General features: G+C 39.0%; 1 protein-coding gene and 1 pseudogene across 4 annotated transcripts in view; both read right to left on the bottom strand.

The window, feature by feature from the left end:
- The window catches only part of PAIP1 (poly(A) binding protein interacting protein 1), a 28,700-nt gene extending 3,691 nt beyond the window's left edge, over positions 1–25,009 (bottom strand). Inside the window, exons 1-9 of one of the 4 annotated variants that reach the window (XM_019982942.2) lie at positions 24,886–25,009; positions 23,281–23,450; positions 14,349–14,534; positions 12,098–12,210; positions 9,487–9,598; positions 7,908–8,033; positions 6,651–6,757; positions 4,522–4,639; positions 3,747–3,801 (exon numbers count right to left, since the gene is read on the bottom strand). In XM_019982942.2, the coding sequence (XP_019838501.1) occupies positions 3,747–3,801; positions 4,522–4,639; positions 6,651–6,757; positions 7,908–8,033; positions 9,487–9,598; positions 12,098–12,210; positions 14,349–14,534; positions 23,281–23,379 (916 nt within the window). In that variant the 5' untranslated portion in view covers positions 23,380–23,450; positions 24,886–25,009. Of the gene's footprint in view, positions 1–3,746; positions 3,802–4,521; positions 4,640–6,650; positions 6,758–7,907; positions 8,034–9,486; positions 9,599–12,097; positions 12,211–14,348; positions 14,535–23,280; positions 23,451–24,040; positions 24,594–24,761 lie in introns of those variants that run through there. The other 3 variants (XM_070774706.1, XM_070774705.1, XM_019982941.2) reach the window with 3 other exon arrangements.
- On the bottom strand, positions 4,638–6,463 carry LOC109574651 (phosphoglycerate mutase 1-like; annotated as a pseudogene).
- Positions 25,010–25,696: the final 687 nt, after the last annotated feature.

Genomic DNA, 25,696 nt, shown 5'->3' with positions numbered 1-25,696 from the left:
TTGGTTGGGCTTTCTAAGGCAGTAAGAAGGTGGTATTATGGCTCTCTATCTGCCAATGTCTTAGGCAGAGTTACTGAGTATCTTTTAAGATGAACAAGTATGTATAAAGCCCTTACCCCTTATTAGTAAAATGGGTCAGTGTATATTAGAACTAGTTATCTTACAGTCAGTTTCTTGTGAACAGCTACCTCAAATTTCAAGAGGATGATATAATTACATTAAACTTGACAGAGACCATGTTTTTCCAAGATTGTCAGTCTCTATAAAACTAATTCCAGTTCAAAGGGCTAGTGATATTTTTGATATCCAATCTTGGTATTTGAGATAATTTTAACTATAAGACGGTCCTGCAATAAATAAAGCAACAGATAAAACACTCTCTTAAATGTATGAATGAGTTCACATTTACTCACTCACTCACACACACACCCGCTCACGTCACCAGATGACATAACTCTTACGGCTGGGAGGCTGGTAGACCAAGCGGTCTTAGGAACAAAGAGCCTGGATTTTAAAACCCACAGACGGTCAGAAGGCAAGGTCTTGAGTCCACGTGAAACAGGGAGATGGAATTCATGCCCCACGTCCATCTCACCTACACAAACCCAGGACAAAGAACTGGTATTTCAAGCAAAAGGTGAACCAAGAAAAAAATGAAAAACTTCAGTTGTAAAGGGAGATGGAAAAGAAGCTTGACTGTCCTTGCCTGCGTTTGGAATCAGGACAGAAGAACTGTGAAGAAACTGGTTCCCTAGATAATTTTTTAAAATTATTTTTAATTGAAGGATAATTCCCCAGAGAATTTTTAACAATGGGTATGCATTTCAAATTACTATTATCCACATAAAGAATATCTATGACAAGAAAATAAAAATATTTTATTTATTTATTTCCCAAGCCAGTGTTACTCCTGCGGCTCCTGACACAGCAAATACAAACTCCCCTTTGGATACATGTTCCTATAATCCAAGTCACAAGGCTTTTTCATAAAAAACAGGCAGTAGTTAGAATGCTAGAGCAGTCATGAAAGGGCCATAATATATGTAACTTCAAATGATTTAAGGAAAAAGTGAATGTGGAAAGAACAAATTATAAATAGAAAACACTGTTAACCAAAGAGATACATCTGAGTAAAAGGCAGATGGGTGTTCTTTCCACTGTTTTTACTTTCGTAGCTTTAAAGTAAGTTTGAAAACATTTCAAAAGTTTAAGAAAGCTAAATTATGAGATTGCAAAAAATATCACAATATAAAGAATTAATTTTGTATATGACAGAAGAAACAGTAGGGTTAGAATTAAAATATGAAGCAAAACTAAGCATATTTAGAATAATGAGAAAAAAGGCCTTGAAACTTTAAGATAAAGATACTTTGAACAAAATTCAGAAACAAAACTATTTGAAAACTAAAATGAATTTCCAGAGTCACCAGAAATAAGTAGGAAAGACAGATTAGACAAAAAGGAAGATCGAAGAACCAAAATGAATCAAGGCAGCTTCAAAGAGTAAGGGGAAGAAGGAAAATCTGTCTTACCAGACACAGCAAGATTTACAGTATGTTAGAATAACTAAGAATGCAGTATTGGGACTACCTGGTGGTCCAGTGGTTAAGAATCCACCTGCCAATGTAGGAGACACAGGTTTGTTCCCTGGTCCAGGAAGATCCCACATGCTACGGAGCAACTAAACCTGTGTGTTCTAGAACCCCTGAGCCAAGAGACAAGCCACCATTCCCCGCAACTAGAGAAAGCCTATGCAGCAACAAAGACCCAGCAGAGCCAGAAAATTAATAAAATTTTAAAAGAATGCAGTATTGATGTCAAGACAAACGAAGATCCACAGACACAGGAATAAGACAGAAAATTATAGGCGTTACACGGTACACAGAGGGATATTTTATCCAAGAGAGGACGCATCATCTGTGCTGAAATGAGAAACTATAGAATATTTAATTCCTACCATATCTCACATACAAGAGTTAGCCAGATGGATTAAACAAACAGGGTTTAGAAAACAATAGAATTTGACTGTAGTAAGGAAACTAAGTCATAGACACACATAAGACTCTAACACTCAAAGCTTCTACATAAGACAAAAAAATGCAAAGATAGCACATACTGGGAGAAACTAAGGATCACTTTCCAGACCATGTAAGTAATTACAAATCAGTAAGAAAAACAAATGATTCAATAGAGATATGTGAAAAGGACACAAGCAGGTGATTCTCAAAGAAATCAAAAGGTTAATAAAAACAAAACAGAAACCAGAAAAAGAGGTCTGGTGAAAGAAAAATAAGTCTGGTAATAGTGTTACCAACAATGGGAAACAGGAACTTTCATATGCTGCTGGTGGGAATATAAAGCTGTATAATCATGACGGAAAGCAGATTAGCAACATCTAGTGAAGCTGAAGATGTATATTGCCTATAATCTAACAATTCTACTTCTTTACCCTAAGGAAATTTCTCTATATGCACAGATTCTTAAAGGTTTGTTTGCATGGTATTATGGGTAGTAATAAGTGCGAACCACCCCCCCCCATTGTAAAAATAACGGCCGGGGGGGGGGGGGGGGCCCCCAACGGGGATGGAATCTATAAATTATGGTTTACTCTCAGTAGATTATCATTTGGCATTTATGTATCTCAACACAAACAAAAACCAAAAATACTGAGTAAAAAAATAAGCTGCAGAAAGACATGCACAATAAGGTACCTTTTAGGTTAATACTACTGTGTATGGTTAATACCTATAACTTACAGAAATATGAAGTAAAAAGACAACACAATGACACCAACGTCAGGATAGTAAGTATCCTAGGAGGGACATTATGGAAGGACTGGACTTGAGGGTGAAAGATCAATTACAGTAACAGAAAATGGCTTAGTATTATCTATACAGTTTTATTTCTTGGAAAAGACCCAAGATATATAATGATATAGTGAAATTGGATTATCTTGACAGTGAATCAAACTGGCCAGGTTTTTGGTGGCCAGTTTTGAAATACTCAACAATATAAAAACCACCAAAGAGGTCATAAGAACTGCTTAACTTTTCAACTTTAAATTGTACTTATGTCTGTAATTCATAAAGTTGAGAAGTTAAGCAGTTCTTTTGACCTCTGTGCTAGAGGCATAGGACAGTCAGTGTCTGCAATCCAGAGGAAACAAATGAGAAAATTCTGATAAGCTGGCTGTTAAGGTTGTACTAAGTGGGAAAATTTTCTGTTGCTCACAGTTCAGTTCTGTTTACCACAATTAAAGCAATCATTTTACAAATGGCCCTTTTCTGGAAGGAGTAGTGTGCACAGATTTAGATTTTAATTAACTGACCCAACTATTAATAAAATCCACAATTCTTAGTATCTGCAAGTATTAACCTGTACCAATGAAAGCTGCAGACTACATAGTGAACTAGAACCATCCTTCCCTTTCATTCTAACTACCTGAAAGTTTAGAGTATTAAAAATAAAGTATTAAGAGAAAAGATAAAAATGGTTGCATTTAATTGAGGGATTCTTCCAATCCTTCACTGTTAAGGTGACAAGGTACTATATACTGAATCAGATGTTCAACCTGAAGTGGTTCCAAACGGTAACTGTGAGAATATTCTAGTGAGACAAAACTTTACCCTATATTTTACAATGATGTGAATTCTTCAAAAAGCTACAACTTCATGCCGGTGAGGGTATGGTTTCTGTAATTCAATATCTTACCAATAAATGGGCAGAAAATGGCTGAGATGACATACCTGGATCAGCTGCAGTGAAAGGAACACCATCAGATGTATAAAATGTTGGCTCATTCTAGGAGGAATCAAGAGTGATTAAAATATGTTATTCCAGAATTGATTTTTTAAAAGCACATTAATAGAACATGGCTGAGGTCACTCAACTGTAACTGATGATGCAGTAACAAGCAAAAAACTTCCTAGCAGCCATTTCCATTTCACTGCAAAAGTCTACAGTCTTTAGATGACTGTTTCCTTGTCTCCAGCTCCTATGTCTAACCCTGTCTACTTCCCGTCACACTCTAAGTGACTTGGTCTGTTGTGCATTGTGATTTAAAGTCAACTGATTTTTAGCTGTGGTTCCCACCACCATTTTTTCTTTAAAGCCATCTCCAAGACTGGATTATAATAAAAGCATTCCTCCAAGGTTTCTTTATGCCTATCTAATTGAGAGCTTCAGAGCATCACTGGCCTGGTAACGATTTTCATTTTCTTAATTTACTACAAAATGCCAGTAAAAGTTTGAGATACAGGCCTTTGATCATGAATTCTCTGGAAAAACTGCTTCAAGGAATCCCTACATTCACCCAAGTGCAAGCCAAGCCTTATCAATTTCCCTTGCCTTTAAATGGCTATTTCTCTAGTCTACCCTTTCACTAAGGATTCCATGGCTGCCATGTGACCCTAAGTCAGTGAAGAACTGTTATATTAAATTCTGCTTTATGTAACTTATCTACAAATTACCAGAATCTGAATTCAAGCAATAACCAAACTTAAAATGCATCCACTGGCATACCATAAAATAATTAGGATCATTTTCAGGTGTTGCTTCCCTGTATGTTGAAGCTGCATGGACTCTACCCCAGTTACTTGACCGGAGTTCTACAAGCTTCAAAAGCATCTGTTTTACATCTCTGCAGACAAAAGTTAAAAATGAGTTAAGGTGAGCAAGCGTTACCATTCTCTAATATATCCCAGATGCTTAAAACTTTGTTTAAAAAATTTAACATGCATTGATTTACTAGACATTTCCTATAATGAAACAAATTTATCTCCTTTAAAAAATGAATATCACTCCTTTATTATACTGATCTGGAAAAAAAATTTGGTACAGTTACGCTCAAATGAGTTGTGGGTCCAAGTGGCAGGCCAAGCAACTGGAACAAGATTCAGAAATCAGGGCACAATGAAAGACATACTTGGACTTGATCAAGAGGCATTTCACTGCCATAAAATAAGGAGGGGAGGAATTCTAACTTACATCAAAACATGAACTCCTTACACTTTAGAAGTTAAGGAGCTTATCCCATGGTGGTGTAAGGAATGGCTTATTTTGTGATGACCACATGTGGTAATATTGAAACTGCCACCAGAAACTCCAGAATGTTTTTAATTATACAACTTTTTGTAAAAATAAAGACAACATAGAAACATTCAGGATCAATCCCAATCTCCTGGAGCCAGGGAAGAAATATTTCTTTGAATCATCACAGGTTACATTCATTTCCCACTGTAATGACTAGAGCCATGCAGTCACTTGACTACAGGATAGTACAGGACTGGCCCTTGGAAACACAAATAGGCTCTCCTGCCTCCCCTCATTGCTCACACCTTAACATGGCTACCCTACCATTATTCAAACAAGGCCTTGTAATAAACAAAGCATTGACAAATGCCCCTGAATTACTACCTGTTGACCTTCTTGAACAAGGCTTCCCTCAGCTTAGACTGAGGACCCTGCCCCAGATGTGCTGTTCTAACTAGAGTGTATGAAGGGAGTGGGTGCAATAGACAAAATAGCTAATACAAAATGGGGAGCCACCAGTCTCCATCCGGAGCTGCCACTTACACAGATGCAGTCGCTGTGACATGTGCAAGGGGGAAGTGCAGAGGAATGGGAGGGGCAGGGAGGGTATCCTTGGGACTAGTCTGCTGCTTGCTTTTCCTTCTTGGCCTTGCCCTGGGCACACAGCTTCCATGGCTTTACACACTGTCTCCTTATGCCCTAGGAACTGCACAGGCTTGCTGGGCTTCATGTTCCCGTCCAATTCATAGACAATGGGAATGCCAGTTGGCAGGCTCAGCTCCCTGTTAGCCTTTTCAGAGACCCTTTCCAGATGCTTGAAAAGGCCCCAGAAGGTTGGTGCCACGGGCTACAGTCAGTACTTCTTTCGTCTCCTTGACCTGGGGAACAATTTCTTCCTTCCAATGGCAATAGTACCCTTCAGACTCTCGCAGGAGGGTAGCTGATCTCCGTGTGCCTTTGACCCTCACTGATGGTGCTGTGGAAAAGATGACCTGAAGCCACAGGAGGAAGAGGGACTTCAAAGAACCACTTCTAGATCCTTACCTGAGCCTCACTGTGTGTGGCAGCAATTTCCGCTTTATCGAGGTCAGACTCCCACAGTGCCGCCCACTGAAGGGCCAGTCCTCACCTCTAAGAGCCACACTTGGTCAGCAGCATCCAGCACTGGCCAAAGGATACAAACTGCTCTCGCATGCACTGAGGTGTAAGCTATGTGCTTGTACCCCCACTGCCTAGCTCCTGCTGTCTTTTTTGGGAATAAACAGCCTTGATACTTGTTCTAGGTAACTGTGACTATATATGGTTCTCAAAGGCAGTGGGATCCTGCTAACATTTTTATACCTCCAACTGGATTTACAGTTGTACTGTATCCAAGTATTTATTGAATTTAAAAGTATGGATCTTTTTTTTTTTAATGGACTCACACTCCCATAGGAATATCTTAACTTCTATTTATAAGCATAATTGAAGGAAGTGGCTAGGTGAGCAGAATCCATAGATAAAGGAAGAAATTTCTGTGGATCTATTAAGATTATTCCGATAAAGTACAACAGATTAAAAACACCCCAAAGAAAAAGCAAGGAATATCTACTGGCTGTCTATACTAGTTCTTTTCCTACCTGCTGCAATTTGCATCTAGGACAACATTTTCAATTCTCTGAATAATTTCTTCCATGTCAGTCTTTCCTTTTTCCTTCCAGGCATCTTCTAAAACTGACCCTGTCAACTAAACAAGCAAATATCAGTTAAAAAAAAAAAAAAGGAATTAAATGAAGTACTGAAATTCTAAAAAGATCTTAGCAGTTCAAGCATTCTTTAAACAGGATGAATTTAGCAACTTAAATATTCCCAATTATTTTCTACCATCTAATATTCAAGAATCACTACACTTTGTTCTTCTTGACAAGGAAAAGGAATGAACTATAGCAGAAATTTAATCACAGGTTTTATATGCCAATGACTATACAGATTTGCTGTATGACTAAAATAGGTATACAATTTTAACCAACACTTTTTAATATATACAACATCCATTATGTATAGAAACTCAGAACTTAAAAAACACAAACTTCATCAGGAAAAAGTTAAGGATAGAAACAGGTAATTCACAGAAACTGTGGGAAAAAAAAATTGCTTATAAACCAAAAAAAGCTTAAATTCACAAGGAAATGCAAATTAAAATGTTTTGGTTTTTACTCATCACAATGATAAAATAAAATCTAGGATTGATTCTCCCATCACTGATTAAGGATACGGGGAAAGAGGTATGCTCGTTCACTGTTGCTGGGAATACACTCTGGTTAATAAGCATTTGGAAGGGAAATTTGGCATTACCTATCAAATTGAGGTATACATGCTCCTTAAGCCACCAAATCTATGTGTAGGAATTTAACTTACATAAACAACTGCATATATGAAGATACAATTAAAGATTACTGACAGTGCTGCAGTGGCTAAACTGAAAATAACTGTTCAAGTACGGAATGGATAAACAATGCGCATGCATACAATGCAACACTAGGAAGCTACTGAAAAAAGAGCCATGCAAAAATCCAAGATTCTCATTTGGTGATTAAAAAAAAACAAACCACAACAGAATAAGATCTGATGAGAGCACACATACAGAGGAAAGGAAGAAAAGGGACTTTACAGAAAGGGTGAAGAACTTCCATTTTTTACTTTTAAATTTTGCTGCTTATATTAAGCAGTAAGTATATACTGCTCTTCCAATATTTAAATTCGAGAGACAAAAAAAGTGTTTAACTTCAATAACTTAATCTTGAATTTGTATATGTATTGTACTTCCCTTCCTCTAAGTTATGCACTAGAGGGATAAAACATTTTAAATTTTAAGAAAAAAAGTAAGTAAAACCCACCTTCAGTAATTTTACTGCACAGATTAAGTTGTCATCCATAGGATTAGAGAAGAGGGCATTCAGCAACTCCCGAAGACCGGTCTGAAGAATGTCTGCCCTTGTAACCTGTCCATTTGTCCCTTTAATCTTTTGGGGCAAAAGAAAAGAAAAAGCAACCATGCCAAAATACACATATATAAATGGTTTAACAAAATGTTGGAAAAATAAAGTGTTTTAGGTTAAAACCAAACACACAGTCAGGATAATTTAAGCCTCTTAATTTTACCGCTTCATAAAGGAGTTTCTAGTCTATAAAGTTAATATCTTTTGGGGAACACAGAGCTTTTTTTTGGCTTTTTATACTATTTTAAAACACTTTAATTTATATCAGAATGGAACATGTATCTTGGCTCTCTGACTTGAACTATAGACGCAGGAGTCATGGCTTATCTTTATCATTCTCCCTACACATATTATTATTTCTACACAGGAAATTCAACAGCATTCTTAAAGTAACAATTCATTTAAAGCACAATTGATATTGGTGCTCTTATTTGGCTTAATATCAAATAAACTAAGATTAAGGCATGAGTTTTTTTTTTAAATTAAGGCTATCTGTGGTAAAAATGGATGGTAAATCAGGCACAAGACTGGACAAAGATCTAGATGCACTGAGACGTACATTTGATGGTAGATTCATGTGTCTTTTCAGTGGCATTTACAATACTAAGTCCCCAAATCAGGGTTTTAAGACCCTATACCTATACCTGGGAGTAACTAGTCAAAAGAAAAACAAGCAAACCCATTACAAAGTAATTCAGCACTTCTGTTGCCTACCAACAAGCATATACTTACTCAAGTATACCACCAATTTAGCAGCAGACTTCATACAAATACAGTTTATATGGAAAACTAATACATACAACAGGACCAAAAAACTACAGAGGGTGAGTTAGGTGAAAAAAAACAACCTCAGAAACTTTAATCTCTCCTCTCTTCACTCAAAACTTTGTGCTCCGTAGGACAAGCTGCTTTTGAGTCACCATCTGAAAGTCAACAAACTAAGTGTGCTAATATTTATGAAACAAGGATTCAAAAAAGTGTGATTGTCTGTATTCCAAAAGCTTAAAATCACATGTAAACCGTGGCTTTCAAAATGTATATAATGACTTTAAAGTGCTTAGTAACCATCTCCCAACACCCTTCCCATGAACAGGAAGACAGAATGGTGTATGTGTTCCATTTGAGGACAGACCCTGGTGGCTTAGTGGTAAGTAATCTGCCTGCCAATGAAGGAGATGTGGGTTTGATCCCTGGGTCAGGAAGATCCCCGAAGAAGGAAATGGCAACCCACTCCAGTATTCTTGCTGGGAAATCTCATGGACAGAGGAGCCTGGTGGGCTACAGTCCATGGGGTCACAAAAGAGTTAGTCACAACTTAGCGACTGAACAACAACTACCACCACAACTACCATGAGTAGGTACTGAGACTTTTTTCCTCTCCCATTTCATCCCTGATGTTGTAGAAGGCTACGGTAAACACAAATCCCTTGAGATCAATTTATATTCTTAGGCTTTGTCACTACCGAAAAGTACTCACCTCCAGGTTAAGATAGAGTTCTCCCAGAAAGAGTACAAATGCATGGAATCGTTTTCGAGTCACTTCATCCCCTTTTGCAGCTTGATCTTTAACTTCATATTCAGTCCGACATCTAATAAAGACATACCTTTTGTAATCTCATATTGCTTTTTAAAAAAAAATAATCAAGTAAGATAACCATTTGTCAGTGTGGTTGTTCACAAGCAATACAGAGGCGAGCACAATGCACCAACATTTTGATTTTCTGTAATAAAAGTGTTCCTGTCTATTGCAGAGATCAGAATATGTATTATCTTTCATACAATGATTCCTAGTTTTAAGAAATTGGTAACAATAGTTGAAAATAAGCCTATTAGATCAAGTCTGTAACAAGTTACAGCAGCACAGGTTTCAAGAGGTTTGTTGTATATTGGCACTAAAAAAGAACAAAACAAAAACCCACCACCTCATTTTATTGTCTCACTAGGCTTTTTAAGAAAGCACTGTTGGTTATCTTTTCAAACATATTAAATTAATTCATCAGAAAAAAAGCTGGGATATCTATAAATAGAATACTTTGGTTAATAATGGAAAGGATCAGTTAATTAATGCCAATTCAGTTAACCATGCACCTTGGCTACTTTCCTTTGTCTGCCCTTCCTGTCATGACTTTTCAGGAAAGAGCTTTGATGAAGTAACCTTTTGGTTCTATCAATGCTACTAGATTATACATTAATATACGTCAGTTATGTACAAATGTAAATCCCTACCCTTGTGCATGACTGATTATCTTGGTGAGAGGAAAGACCCTAAAACTTTAAGCTAAAGATTTTCAATTATAAAAGCAACACATGGTTATATTTTAGTTTTAACCTTTTTGAAATAAAAAGAACAAAAGACATTACAACCTAGAGGTGACTGCTGTAAAGGTAACTTCTGTTTTTTTTCAAAGTATGCCTACATTTTTCAGTTAATAAGATTACTACCTTTTTGCTTGTTACATGAGTAGCATTTCTCCATGTTAATAGCTTTGACCATATGCCAATACTAGAGAAGCATACACAGTGGGTATATAATCAGAAGAGTCAGAAGACTGGTTCTCAGCCATGACTACACAGTAGAATCACTTGGGAGAGCTTTATAAACCATGCCCAGGCTCAACTTCAGTCTAGTATCAGAATTCCCAAGAGAGGGGGCTCAGGCCATTTCCAAGGGTGAGCAGCACAAGGGAAGATAAGCAAGCCTTTCTGCCATTCTACCTCTTCAAATGCCTACTTTTACACCTTGCCAGAAGCTCTAACTTGTACTTTTCTTTAATTATTAGGTAGATTAGCTATCTTTTTATAAATTTGTCATTTACATTTTCCTAAACTGCACCTATCTGGAGTCATTCCAAATATTTCTACTAAAATACTTGCCTTTTTCTTACTCATTCCTAAGAGGCCCCTCTTTTCATATTAAATAAATGGGCTCATTGCCATGTGTTACAAATTTCTCTATTTTTAATTTACTTCATATAAATTATGACCCCCCCAATTTTATAATCTATATTAAGTTTAATCTCTTCTTTTAGGGCCTGTGGGTATTATGTCTTACTTTAAAGGGCTTTGCCAACCAATTTTTTTTGGTCAATTTTTCCTTAGTATTTACTGTTTTTTATATTTGAAATACATTTTGGTGTAGAGAGTAAGACAAGAATCCATCTTTGTTTTCCCCCACCCCAAATGACTAGCCAGTTACGTCAGCAGCACAGTTTGTCTTCTACTAAACTATGTGAAGTTTCACCTTCACCAAAAACTTAATTTTAAGTGTCTCTGGAGTGTACTTTTGGAATCTATTCTGTTAAAGTGCAGTTTAACCACATGATGGAATACTTTGCAACCATTAGAAGTATTTTCAAAGAGCTAATAGACAAATTATAATAAACTCAAAAACAATGTTATTGATTAAAAAACTCAAATTATAAGAAAATTTCCCTGTATTAGCTCATAAATTCAATGTCATGCCAAAACATCAATAAATACTAACAAGGTCTGTAATTTCACATGCTGATTCTAAAGTCTGGAGAAAATAAACATGGCAGAGTAGCAAAGAAGACCACACACACACATACAAAATGGGGAACTAACTAGACTAGTTGTGAGGAAATTAAGAGCTTTTTAATAGCGTGGTAATAAATCAGGAAGAGAAAAAGTAATGAATAGAATATAATTAAAGTCCAGAATCAACCCAAATGTAAGGATGTAGTGCAATAAAGGTAGCACTTCTAGTCAATAAGGAATGGATCATTCAAAAATGTAGTATGGGAAAAACTGGTTAAATGTGTGGCAGTAAGTGAAATTAGATCCTTACTCAAGCCAAAAGTAAGTACAAAGAAATATGTAAAATGACCATTTTTAAGATCTTGGAAAAAGAAAAGGCCCTTCCAGGCACAAAACCAAAGGCAGAGACCATTACCGAAAAAAGACTGCTATATATGAGTATAAACTTTTAATATTATATTCAAAAATAAGAATGGTCTGCCCTATTTTTCCCAGAAACTTCCTGTGAAGTGCAATCTTAGCAAGAAGAATGGTCAAATTCTAGCATGTTTAGGAGGAGTTCTCCTTCACTCTCATACATTCACACTGACCTTTGAAGTAGCAATTGGCGAAAGTTGCCACTCTGTGGGCTAATTGTCAGATGATGGGACAGGTAGTTACAGAGGCGTGCTCCCATGTAAGAGAAATTGGGGATAGATGTGGCCTTTCAAAAAGAAAAAAGTTTTGTATGACACAGATACATCAAGTCATTAATGCAAACACTTCACAACAATTTTCTAAAGAGAAAAAAACATTCCTACCTTCAGTACTATACAGAAAGTTACAAGTCATTTATGATTGTTAGGCATAAGGAAATTAACTCTCTCTCCCAAACTTACACCAAGAACCAGAATAAATACAAAGAAAAACATTAAGGCAAGCTCTCCCCATCATTTACCCGAGGTTAGCAGAAAGCAAACAGATAATCTCTTTGTTCATTTCTGCATAAAATATGTACAGGTACCCAGTTGCATAGTGCCAATTATGAAGAGTATTTGTGGAACTATTGATCAGAGTATCTTTCAGGAATAGGATGGCACCAACTTTGGCATCTAGCTGTCCAGAACAAGACAGGCCTGGACATTTGTGACCCTGGACATTACTAAACCTCCCTGAGCTTCAGTTTTGATTCCTATAGAGGTAATTAAGATCCCTGATGCAAAAGGTTAACATTTCAGCAACACTCCCAACACTCAAGGTAAAGAGAAAATCAAAAGAAATAAAATATTTTTAATAAGACAATGGAAAAACACTGAATATCAAAGACTGGGTGATATAGCCAAAGAAGTACTCAGGAAGCTTCACTTTCACTGCAGTTTTTAAAGAACAGCAGAGCACACACATTAAGGGGCTTCTCACAAGGCAGTAGTTAACCAGGGCTTAGATCTAACAAACGGCCTGAATGCTGCTCCAACCCTATGCTGGGTCTACTTACGCACGTGTGACCTTAAGACAAGTCACGTAACCTCTGTTAAGCTATGTATAAAATGGGGATAAACGTAGTATGTTACAACCACCAAGGATTAAGTGAGTTAACTACAGGTCAAGTGTTTAGCAATGCCAGGCATGAAGTACTTTATAATTAGAACATTTTATTTCTAATTACTTCCCTGCTCACATAGGACCCTGTACATTTCTCATCTAGGAAGACTGACTGACTGTACTGACATTCATATAGGTGTATCTGGTACCACAAAAGACTTAAAATTCAAATTTTATACTTTTTTCATTATTGGCACTGCCTTTGCTCTTAAAATTTAAAGTAAATTTAAAGACAACAAAATTGGTCATTAAAGTTTCATGCATCCCTGCTATACCTCAACTTTACTTCCACTGACAACCAATTTTAACTCTTTCTGCTAAAAAGGTTTTAATCTTTGTATCTCCATGCTCCATGATATGAGTTTACATATTTCTTACTAGTTTAACACCAAGGAAGATGAACAGTTTTCATGTCAAAAGTAGGATTCAGGACAAACAGAGCAGTTCTATCTTCCTAAAAGCTCAGGCATTTTCAAAAAAAAATCTAAGAACTGGCCAGGTAATATAGGAGTCTAGAAACAATTGAGGACAAACTGGAAAAATAGTCAAATGAAACACTCAGTTAAAAAAAAAATTGACCTGCTATCGTAAGTCACCCTTTCATATATCCAAGTTAGAGCTGCTCCTTCAGCAATGACTTGAAGAGAAATATAACCTTGGGCGGCACTTATCTCCTATTGTTTTTGGCCAGTCTCACTCACTGACCTTAGATTTATCTTCAAAATTGAGTACTATGTTTTCCCCCTTAAAATAGCATTAACGTATCAATGACCAATATGCTAAGATTAAAACTAAACTCTGTGTAAATAACCTAGACTGACATTAGATTTTTTAAGGAATTAAAAATCCTTGAAAATTTTAAAGACAAGCAGAAACGTTAAGATTCAAGTCAGTGTTTATAGTCTTTTTTTTTTTTTTTTAAATAAAGAATCATTTACGAGGCAAAAAGTTCTCCCATGACTTTTTCTCCCCTACTCCAATAACGGCAGATTCTTGTAAAACAGGGGTTTGGAAAAAAGCAAGATATTCATGTAGTGTCTTCGTAAGTGTCCAAAACTCCTTCCAAATGCCTGTACAGAGCCTTGGCTACAGTCCTGGATCTCTAATTACAGAAATTTTGTTAAAAGCTCCCATGAACCATAAACAGTCAAGGCATGTCGAGGCTGGTGAACATGAACCTGGCTCCCCTCAAGGAGCAGCCACCATCTTCCACCATCAGGGCAGCTGTTCAATGAGCACGCATGCAGTCAGCCAACCTACCTGTTGATAGATGAGTTCCATAAGTTCTTGCAAAGCATCATCTGTTGTAACCCAGCCATTCAGGGTCTCTGCAAACTGTCCAATTTCAGTTTCAAAACTGCCAGGCTGTTCTGTAAGATGATTCAAAAAATCCTGAACATATTCTGATAAAGTAGGATAATCCTCACAGCCGTCCTCATAGGATTCCTATAGGTCAAAGGTTAAAAGAGAAAAAATTAATCCATGCAACTAGCTAAAATAAACATGAGGCAGCTTTAAATTGGAATGTCTCTAGCTCAAATGGTATTTTTAAGAATCTTTAACCTGATAAAATGTTATTTTCCTCAAAAAGTTCAGTCCACTTTTTCCTTGCCTAACAGCCAAAATGTGGTAACAGAAGGGCTCCATCTAGCTGGGTAGAGAACTGTCTTCCCACCTCTGGCAGATTTACAAGATTACTGAGAAGTAAAGTTTAAACCAGTATTTCACTGTAAGACCCAATATCAAAATTTAGAGTTAATAATAAGATTCAGGATTTGTTTCAAAATGGAAGGGGGAGAGGGACCAGATATATAGAAACAAGAATGGCCACATGTAGTTAACTATTGAGGACATGGGCATTCAATATACCATTCTCTTTCCTTGTAGACATTCAACAATTTCTATATTGGAAAAAAAAGTTTGTTATCTGTCAATCTCCAAAGACAGAAAATGTCTTTATAGTTTAAATGATTACAAAACATAGTGTACAGTGGTAAGAGACTTTCTGGCTGCTATGTCCAGCCAATCTTGATAGTAGCAAGTTTCCAATTAATATCACTATCATCTCAATGTTCACAGCAGCACTATTTACAACAGCCAAGACACAGAAGCAACCTAAATGTCCATCGAGAGATAAATGGATAAAGATGTGGTACTTATATACAGCCGTAAAAAATGAAATAATGGATGAACCTAGAGATTATCAAAATAAGTCAGAGAAAGACAAAGGTCATATGATGATTGCTTATATGCACAATCAAGTCTTTAAAAAATGACACGAATTTATTTCCAAAACAGAAATGGGAGTCACAGACATAGAAAAAAAACTTATGGAGAATGGGATTGACATATACATACTACTGTATACAAAACACATAATTAATAAGGACCTCCTGTATTGCAAAAGCAACTCTACTCAGCACTCTGTAAAGAGCTATATGAGAAAACAATCTAAAAAAGTAGATATAGGTACAACAGGTTCCACTTTGTTGAAACTAACAACACTGTAAATCAACTATACTCCCAATAAAGTTTTTTTTTTTTTTTTTAAAACCACTATCACCTTTATTAGTTTCCAGCATTTTAAATAATGGCAGAATGTTGAGTAGGGTGACTGGTGCAAAAGATAACAGATCTGAGTATCAATCCTTATGTTCACAATGTCTGGAATACCACTTAAAGCATTCTGAAGTTTACTTGAGAGTTATTTCCTTCTTTAGGGGATCTTCCCAACCCAGGGATCAAAACCAGGTCTCCTGCATTGCAGGTGGATTCTTTACCAGCTGAGCCACCAGGGAAGCCCAAAAGTTGACTGACGTCTGCTTCATCATCTGTTTTGTTTTTGTTTTGCTTTTAAGTCCATGAAAGTGATAGTGTTAGTCGCTCAGTCATGTCTTGACTCTAATCCCAGGGACTGTAGCCTGCCAGGCTCCTCTGTCCATGGGATTCTCCAGGCAACAACACTGGAGTGGACAGCCATTACCTTCTCCAGGAAATCTTCCCAACCTAGGGATTGAACCCGTGGGTCCCCTGCACTGCAGGCAAATTCTTTACCATCTGAGCCACCAGGGAAATCCAATAACTATGCTTGATAAAATTTACCCCTTTCCAAAAGAAGCCAAAATGAGAAACCACATGAAACAATTATGACTACAGTATGGAAGCATTTTATGAAGGAGTTAAGTTCCAAAGTCAGTGAGTAAAGTAAGGAAGGGGAAAAAAAAAAAAAAATCATACCTAGTCAGAATTTGCCCTAGGAAAGCCCCATGTTGAAGCTGGATGTATAATCTTAGTGAGAAGACTAACACTGCTAGTAATGACCACTATTCTTAAGCTGACTACCATTTAGAGGCCATGTTGCATAATTTTTTTATACTTCTAGACACTACAGTGATATTTAACATGACCTACTACAGGTACTATAAGAGGACTCAGGAATTAAGAGCAGAGGCAGGAAGAGCAGAGCATGGTGCCTATAGTGCTCATACAGGGTTCACTGAGCAGAAGAGCAGGGAAACTTGCATACTTTAAATGTCTGTCTGATTACACACTTGAATCCAAATTAAGTAACTGTACTGTAAGATAAAGTAAGCATCAGTGTTGATGAAATTCAAATTCATGAATCATAAACATTACAGCTGTGTGACAGAATTACATGAGTTAATGAGTTAAGTGAGTTAATCAGTAAAAGCCCTTGGACCAGTACACAGTAAGGCACTAAGTATTCAACAAATTTTAAATTTCTAGGAAAATACTGAAACACATTCCAAATACAACAGCCATGTTCTCACACCTAAAGGAGCTAAAGTGTAAAAAGCATCCAGAAAGGAGAATGATCAACTACACTTGTTGGTACCTAGGATGGTCCTCTATCAATAAACCAATAGCCACCAGTTGCAAATATAGCATGTTGTTCATTCAAAACCATCTGAGTGTTACTGCTTACTTGACTGCTCTAGGTGCTGGGAATACTGCCACATCATGGATAAAGGAGACAAAGTCCTCCTTCCTCTCTTGGGTTTATTATTTCATAATGGCAGACGCTTTTCAGATATTGAGATATAGTGGAAAAAACTGTCAGGGAAGAATTCCGAACAGTTAATATCCGAACTGAGAAAGAAAAAGCAAAACAACCAACCCTAAAACCAGCAACACAAATATCTGAGGAAAGATTTTATGCAAGGAGGACAAGAAGTATACAGGCCCTAAGGAGATATGCATTTGCCTAATACCTTTAAGAGATGCCAGAATACACAAACTGAGGATAAGGCAGTTGCTAATGCGGTCCATGAGGCAAATGGGGAGTTCTTGTAGGGTTTGGGGACCACACTAAGACCAATTCAAGAGGCAGTGAAAAAACCAAGCAGGGGTCGGGGTTAGGGTGGGTTTAGGCAAGGAAGGATGTTGTACCAACTCAAGTAATCTGCGCATGCTCATATAGCTCTTACAGACATATAAGTTATTAAGAATTGAGCACAGAACAAAGTCTATGCTTTTAACTTCTGTGCTATACTCCAAAAAATTCAAAGGCCTATAACCCAATTTTGATACATAAGTTTACTTATTTATAAACTTAAAATAAGTTTTTAATTACATGTAAGTTGCCAAAAATTGATCTAACAATTCAAAGAATTGGTTAAGTATGTTACCTTATAGCCACACGATAAAACATCATATAGCCACTGAAAAGACAAGTATCAATACAGAAATACTATCAACACAGCAAATTAAAAGAATACAGAACCATATTTTCATACTATTTAACTGTTAGTTATAGGCAATGAAAATTTCTGTAAAGATAGACAAAGGATAAGTTATCTATGGAGTGAGGAAACAATTATAAATACTCACTCTTTAGGGCTTCCCTTGTGGCTCAGGGTCCGCCTATAATGTAGGAGCCACAGGAGACGTGGGTTAGATCCCTGGGTTGGGAAGATCCCCTGGAGGAGGGCATGGCAACCCACACCAGTATTCTTGTGGAGAATCCGATGGACAGAAGCCTGGCAGGCTACAGTCCATAAAGATTGTAGGTCGCAAAGAGTTGGACATGACTGAAGCAACCTGGTACAGCACTGACTTTATTATGAAATTGTGAAAGTGGTTAAGCATTACAAATGCATTATATTAAATAATTACTTAATGTTAACTACAAACATATACGAGTTTTACAATTAAAAACTAGTTTTAAGATTTTGATATGCAATTTAAAATTTACACATTTGTGGTATCCTACTATTAATGACAATGAAAAGCAGGAAGTCTCCCAGCAAATGGTATTGATTTCCTAACTGTTCTGATCAAATGTCATTCATTGAAGCAAAATGCAGGTTAGAACATTGACTTCAGTTTTTGTTTTTTGTTTTTTTCCCCCAAATAAGCATTACTCTTTTAAGGGAATCTGAAATGTGAAAGTAAAAGAGTAAAACAGAGCTGTTCTGAATAGAGCTGAACAGGGGATTCAAAGCCTGCTGTTTCACAAAGGGAAAAGGGAGGCACAGAGTATTCTGAACAGATGAACACTCCAATGTTGGAATCAAAGCCTATGTTAGTTCTCTAGTACCAGATTTTTTTAAAGTATAAATTTCTTCAGTCTTTAATGTGAAGTCAAATGGCTTCCAAGTTGAGGAATATTTAAGTTTTATTTTTCTTAGAATTCTGTGACAAGAGATTAGTAGGAACATCATAGGTACTTTGAATACACTGTCAAGAGATAAGCCCCTAACCAAAGCAGTGGGAACAAAAGAAAATGATCAGACATTTACGTGAACAGTCAAGACTATTTTAGTTAACTTGATCAAAAGCGGGCAAGACTGTGAAAGAGGAAAGTGAGTCATACACCATACAAGCTTTTAGCCTGAGCAGTTAGGTAGAATATAAAAATGTAAGCAAAGGTTTGCAAAACATGAATTTTTCTTTGTTCTTGAGTTTGAATGTGCAATCCTCAGAAGAGGGCAAAACAAATGGAAACATAAGCCTGGAGTTGAGAGGAAGAATTAGATTCCAGAGTTATCAGCAAGCAGGTATGTGGTGGTCAGATTCTAGGAGATATGTAGTATCATCAAGGGAAGTAATAAAACAGAAAAAAGACAATTCTCAGAGCCTGCAGTCTGAGTAGAGGAGGAATGGTCTGAAAATTCGAAGGATGAAGAACTGCCACAGAAGCCAAAGGAAAAGTAAATGAGGAGAGGTGCTCATAGGAGCAAATGCTGTAGAATAATTTCATTGGTTCAAATCTGAAAAAATGATGGTTGCAGTCTTGGTAATCAAAACTATGTGAAGAGAGAAAAATTTAAGACAAGATTAGTATCATAAATATTCAGTTCTTAAAAAGGAGGAAATTTTGAAAGACTTAAAATGTGCCCTTGGCACCTTGCTCAGGACCTACACCAGGAGGTCAACCTTACAGATCACACGGTGTTCAAGAAGTCTATTTAGATGAGAGTTAAGACGACAATCAATTTTAAAATAAAAACCTCAGCTGTCACAAAAATAGTACAATTAAGAGGATCAGTCTGCAGAGGTTTCAATGGTCAGTGAGGTGTAAAGTAGTGACAACAGTGAACAATTTTCCCTTTGAAGAATGTTACAATTAAAAGGCAAGAAAAACTGGGCAGTAACTTGAAGGAGGATGTTCTCAGAAAAAGCTGGGATTTTTTGTGCATGTTGGGGAGGGTGGGGGATTTTGTCTCTTAGTAAATAATTTATCAACTCCTATGTGGAATTTTTGGTTCTCATAAGTGAACCATATTAAATATTTAAGAGGTAGTAGTTGACCTGAGAAAAAGCAATGGCCAGGAATAGATGGACACGGCAACTCATTGGTAAGAAGGCATATAAAGAAGATTCTAGCAGTGAGATTAAAGGAAGGTTTGAAGATAAAAGGACCTAGAGTTTTAGAAAGGTTATGAAAGCACAGTAAAAGACTATTGTAAAAAATGTAAAACACATGCATTCTTGAGAGCAGATCCTGCTCAAGGATATCAAGCAATAGCCTCTCACGTGTATAACAAAGGAAGATTCAAGAAATTTCTGGAAATCCAGCCAGGAGACCACTAGAATACAGGCTCTACAAAGATAAGAACTTTTTATCCACTGCTGTATCCCCAGCCCTTGATTCATGGTTAAGTATTCAATTATTTTCTGAACAAGTGAATGAATACAGCTAACTCTGGATTATGGTTACTGTCAGGAAAAGCTTCTCTCATAATCAGACTTTATCCTAAGACTCAAGGGAAAAAATCAAGGATATTGCTGTTCTGTGACTGAGAAAAACTCTTAGCTTTGACAGAGGATAAAAGGCTAAGGCCAGAGAATGACATAACAGGGCAGGAGTAGCAAGCTTCCCAGGTGGCGAAATGGTAAAGAATCCGCCGACAACGCACAAGATGCAAAAGACGCAGGTTGGATTCCTGGGTAGCCCTGTGAGTGCTCTGATGCGCACGTCCCCCGTTCTGTGTCTAGTCCTTAAAGTTTTGATATGAGCCGGACTCATTCTTGGGGCTTCCCTGGTGGCTCACACAGTAAAGAATCTGCCTGCAATGCAAGAGACCCTGGTTTGAGCCCTGGAGAAGGAAATGGCAACCCACTCCAGTATTCCTGCCTGGAAAATCCCAAAGTCAGAGGAGCCTGGCTGGCTACAGTCCATGGGGTCGCCAAGAGTCAGACATGACTGAGCACACACGCACTCAGCAAGCTTGAATGCCTATAGAATCCAGGTGGATTACAGGCAAATGAAGTAAGCCGGTGAGCAAATTAGAGCTTACACACCATCTAAAGGGGCTGCCTCTATTCAGCTCCAGCCAACATTTGCTCTATCAAAATAGCAGTCCAGTATGGCCAGATCTTATGATTTCAAAGAAACTTCAAAAAAAAAAAAAAAAAAAAAATCAGCTTTGCAGTATCTAATATAAGTACTGGTAAAGTATAAAGCCCCACTTTAAAAAATACTCAGGGCCAAAGAAGACACCTGCAGGCAACATGTGAGCCATGCAGACAGGGCTTCCAGTCTGCAGTTTGCTCTGGCAAACAGAGCCAAGCTGGAGCTGATATACAAGAGATTAAGAAGTGCCAAAAAGATGGCAATGGCTCAAAGAAGTCGACTAACATGGCTCAATACACTGCTCTCAGGGAGTCACGTGAACTATTTAAGAAACTAGCTGGTAGAGAATTATGAAAAAACTACATTCCTCTCACCATGAAATAGCCCAAATCACTGGGAAAGCAAACAAATGAGAAACCATTTGTGGCTGTTAAGGTAAGTATCCTTAAGTTACTCAGCTACTCAAAGCTCTCAAATGGTTCCTTTCTTCTCTAAGCCAAAAACAGTTTTGTGGCAAGAATCCAAGCTGCTCTCATTTCTACTTTACATGATTGATGGCCCATTCCACCCCAAGTCAACTGCTCTTCCTGCTATGCCTGTACTTTCCCCTCTCCAGCCCCAAAGCTCTTTCCTAATGCAGTCTAAGATGCATGAAGTTTCTAAAATATGGAATAAAAAGTTCTATACCTTCTATCAAATATGGAAGTAAAGTCCCTCTAACTCTCTCCCCCAAAGCAACAAAAAAGGTGTGCTACCATTAGTTGATCAGGGACTTTTCAAATTAAAAAAGATGACACACACCCACCGGAATAGCTAAACTTAAAATAGCAAATACCAAGTGCTGATAAGGAATTAAACTACCTGGAAACCATATGGTACTCAATGAATACACTGGAATCAGTCTTTCTGGAAAAGTATTCAGAAGTCTTTACTAAACCTAGCTACCGTATGTCCCAACAACTCCACTCCTAGATATATACCAAACACAAACAAGGACATGGACAAGAACAGCAGCCCCAAACATAATAGCCCGACTGTGAAAGCCAACCAAATGTTCATCAACAAATATTCACACAGTGGATTGCCATGAGAATAAATCACCTCCAGCAACATGCTGCAATACTGATTAATACTGATGTTGAATGAAAAGAGAAAAATAGTATATTCTGTGAGACTCCATTTATATGAATTTTGAACAGAAGCAAGATTACTGTTAGATCAAAATAGTGGTTACCTTTGGAGAGCAGTGGACTTCCCTTATGGCTCAGCTGGTCAAGAATCTGCCTGCAATGCGGGAGACCTGGGTTCGATCCCTGGGTTGGGAAGATCCCCTGGAGAAGGGAAAGGCTACCCACTCCAGTATTCTGGCCTGGAAAATTCCATGGATTGTATAGTCCATGGGGTCACAAAGAGGCAAGACAGGACTGAGCGACTTTGACTTTGGAGAACAGTAATGATTAGAAGGAGACAGAGTGGGCTGTGGGGATGGTGATAACGTTCCTTTTCATTATCTGGATGCCCAAGTATTTTCACATTGTGAAACTTTGAGCTAAACCTGAGTTACACTATTCCGTATACTTACATGTCAAAAAATGAAGAACAGGAGAGACAGGACTTATGCTAAAGTATTATTTCTTCAATCCAGAATGGTCCCTGCCCTATTTATCTACAATCAATTGCTATGCATTTACTATCACAACAATTCTTTTCTTTGTATCCCAACCATGCTTGATTCTCTTGATATTTAGGTGACACCAATTTCTAACATTTATATTATTGACAAAGATGAATCTGAAAGAAGTTTTTTATACCTAAACACTTTATCAAAACTCCCTACATTTCTATATAACTGTTAATTAGAACCAGAAACACTTCTATTTTAACATAACAGAGCCCAGATGTGTACTTAACATTCAAACACCTACCACAATTAGCCCGCAGCAAAACCAGTTTAATTTACCCTAAAGTTACCAGTGAATATCCAGCTGTCCCGCTAAAATCAAATTAAAAATTAACTTTTCCAGGCCACTATTCTATAGGTCGTCCATAAAGTCAGGACACAGACTTCAGTTTTATAGACTGAAGATGTCCTTGACCACTGTAAATTTATTAAACTATAGATGGTGGAAATACAGCAATGAACAAAATAGACAAGACTCTCTCCTCTCAAGCTTATGTTCTGATACCTTGACTGTAATAACTACCTCGAATATAATAAATACATTCCTGAATCACTTTTGTTTCCTCATGATTTCAATACATTCATGTTTTTATGTGAGGTACAGAAAGCACACCAGCATACTGATAAATGATGTAATAACCACATTCTTCCAGTAATACTAAATTAGAGTTGTAGTAAAAAGGTGTACTTACTGTATAATTAGAAGAATAACTTGATGGGTAGAATTCAGGGGCGTTTACAGACAGCTTAGACATTAATACAGGAGCTACAACCACCTGGGGTTTAGCCATTGCTGACTCCGAATTCTGCTGTGGGATGTTATCCGGCGAACTAGATGGAGCTCTCAGGGGCCTCGTTTGTTCTGGGAAAGGGGGGAAAAAAAATTGGTGTCAGATGCTTTCATTCCTTTGGATAATAACTTACATATACGGAAAAGCCATCTGAGCAAGACTGGTTTCTAAGTCAAACAAGAACCACCACGAAATTTAAGGTTATCGCCAGGATAGCTGCAAAGAGCCTGCAAAAAGGAACAATAGACTTGCTTTAATCATTTTATGTACATACTGCTTTCTAAATAAATACGTGAGGGCTTATTTTTCATTTTTTCTTTTTTAAAGAGTCGGTTAAAAAGAGGTGGATGCCCGCCACAGGCCTCCCCCTCGGGGGCTGGGGAGGGGAGGCGAATTTTACTTCCTCCCGGGACAGCAGAACTCAGAGGGCGCCACGGGCCCCTCCCCCCGCCGGGGAGCACAAAGGATTCTGGCGGCCACCTTCCAAACCCGGTTCTGGGCCCGTCCCCACCCCGAAACAACCGGGCCCTTCGGGGAACGCTCTCGGGGAATTGGGGTGTAAAGAGGGGACAGCGCGCCTCCCTCCTCGGGGGCGCGCGGAGGGCCGTGGTGGGGGAAGCGTTGGCCCAGGAGGACGGGGTCCCCTAGAGCGGCTCCGTACCTGGGAGCGCCCCGGGCCGGGCAGGCCGCTGGGGGCCGGCGGGGACCTCGCACTGGGCCCCTGGCGGCGGGGCCGTCCTGGGCTGGCGCAGCGGCGGCGGCTGCAGGAAGCCCGGAGCTTTGGGTTGAGGCGGCGGCGGCGGCGGCTGGTGCCGCGGCCGCTCAGCAGGCCCCGCTCCGTTCGGGAAACCAGCGCCCTCAGGCCCGCCCCCTCCGCGGCCCAGGCCCCGGCTCCGGCCCCGACCAGCACCTGGGGCCCGGTCGAAACCGTCCGACATGCTCCTCCTCCTCCTCCGGGGGCCGCTGCTGCTGCGCTCGGGAGAGGACACGAGGGGAGGCGCCGCGGGCCGGCTCTCGCCGCGGCGCTCACTCAGGCCTCATGGAGGAGGAGGGCGGCGGGTCCCCGCTAGGCTCCTCAGCGCTTCGGGCGGGCGGAGCGGACGGCAGCTAAAGCACCAGCCGAACCCGCTGCTTCGGAGCGCCCGCCCCCCGAGGCTAGCCTCGGCTTTCCGATTCTCCCCACAAATCTGGCTCCCCCGCCTCCGGCGCGGCGGGGGCGAAGGCGGGTCACAGCGGCCCCCCGCGGCCCGGAGGCCCAGGGCGCGCCGGCCTCGGCTCCTCCCGTTCGCGGCGGGCGGGCGGGCAGCCGCGGCCCAGCAGGCGGTCCGGCGAGCGGCGCCTAGGCCGCGGGGGCCGGGCGAGGGGCTGAACGGGGCGCTTACCCCTGCTAGGCCCGGCCTGCGCGATGGTTCTCGGGAGAGAAGTGCGAGACTGACGGTTGAGGCCAGGAAATAAATTACGGGGGGAGGGGGCGTGGAGCCGGCGCCAGGGTTCGCGGACGCTCACCTTCCGGAGGCGCGCAGGTGTGTTCAATGTGCGGGCGCAGGCGAGACCCGAGGACTGGCAGGCAGCCGGGCAGTGGAAGCTCGTCTGCCACCTGCTACGTTAGTCGCGGGGGAAGGGAAGAGGAACAGAATCGAAATACGCCTCCCACCCCCGCTCCTCTCAATTCACTGTAGGTGTTTATCACAGTAGGTCACAGTATGACCAAGCTTTACTCTCTTCTCTTTTCTCTTACCCTCCAGAAATTTTAAGAAAATACACTACCTTTCAATGAAACGCCTCTCTTTTTCATCTTCTGCCAGTGCTGTCTAATCAAAATATGAGAGCCACAAATGCAAGCCACTTACATAATTATAAATTTTCTAGAATGCACCTTACGCGAGTGAAAAGAAACAGGTGAAATTAATTTACATAATATCATTTACTTAAGTAGATTCCAAATGGTATCATTCCAACATGTAATTAATAAAGATACAAAATTTTTTCATACTAATCAAAATCCAATGTGTATTCTAGGCTTGTGGCATATCTCACTTAGGATGAAGCCATTTGAAGTGCTCAGTAGCCCTCTGAGGCTAGTTGCTACTGCACTGCACAACAAATTTCTATCCATTATTTATGTGTAAATTATTGTTTTTTAAAAACCAGCTCTGATGGTGCTAAAGCCAAATGAGAGGAAAATGTAAGTAATAAAAAGGAAAAAAAAAATGATTTTTTCAGTATGAAATTGAAACATCTTCACAAATTGATTGTAGCCCTGTATTTTAAGCAAGGCTTAATGTTTTTCAATTTTGTCATCTTGAGAATCATTTGT

Source organism: Bos indicus, chromosome 20, assembly GCF_029378745.1.
Source record: "Bos indicus isolate NIAB-ARS_2022 breed Sahiwal x Tharparkar chromosome 20, NIAB-ARS_B.indTharparkar_mat_pri_1.0, whole genome shotgun sequence".
Lineage (NCBI taxonomy): Eukaryota > Metazoa > Chordata > Mammalia > Artiodactyla > Bovidae > Bos > Bos indicus.
This window is presented reverse-complemented; position numbering and strand designations above follow the sequence as displayed.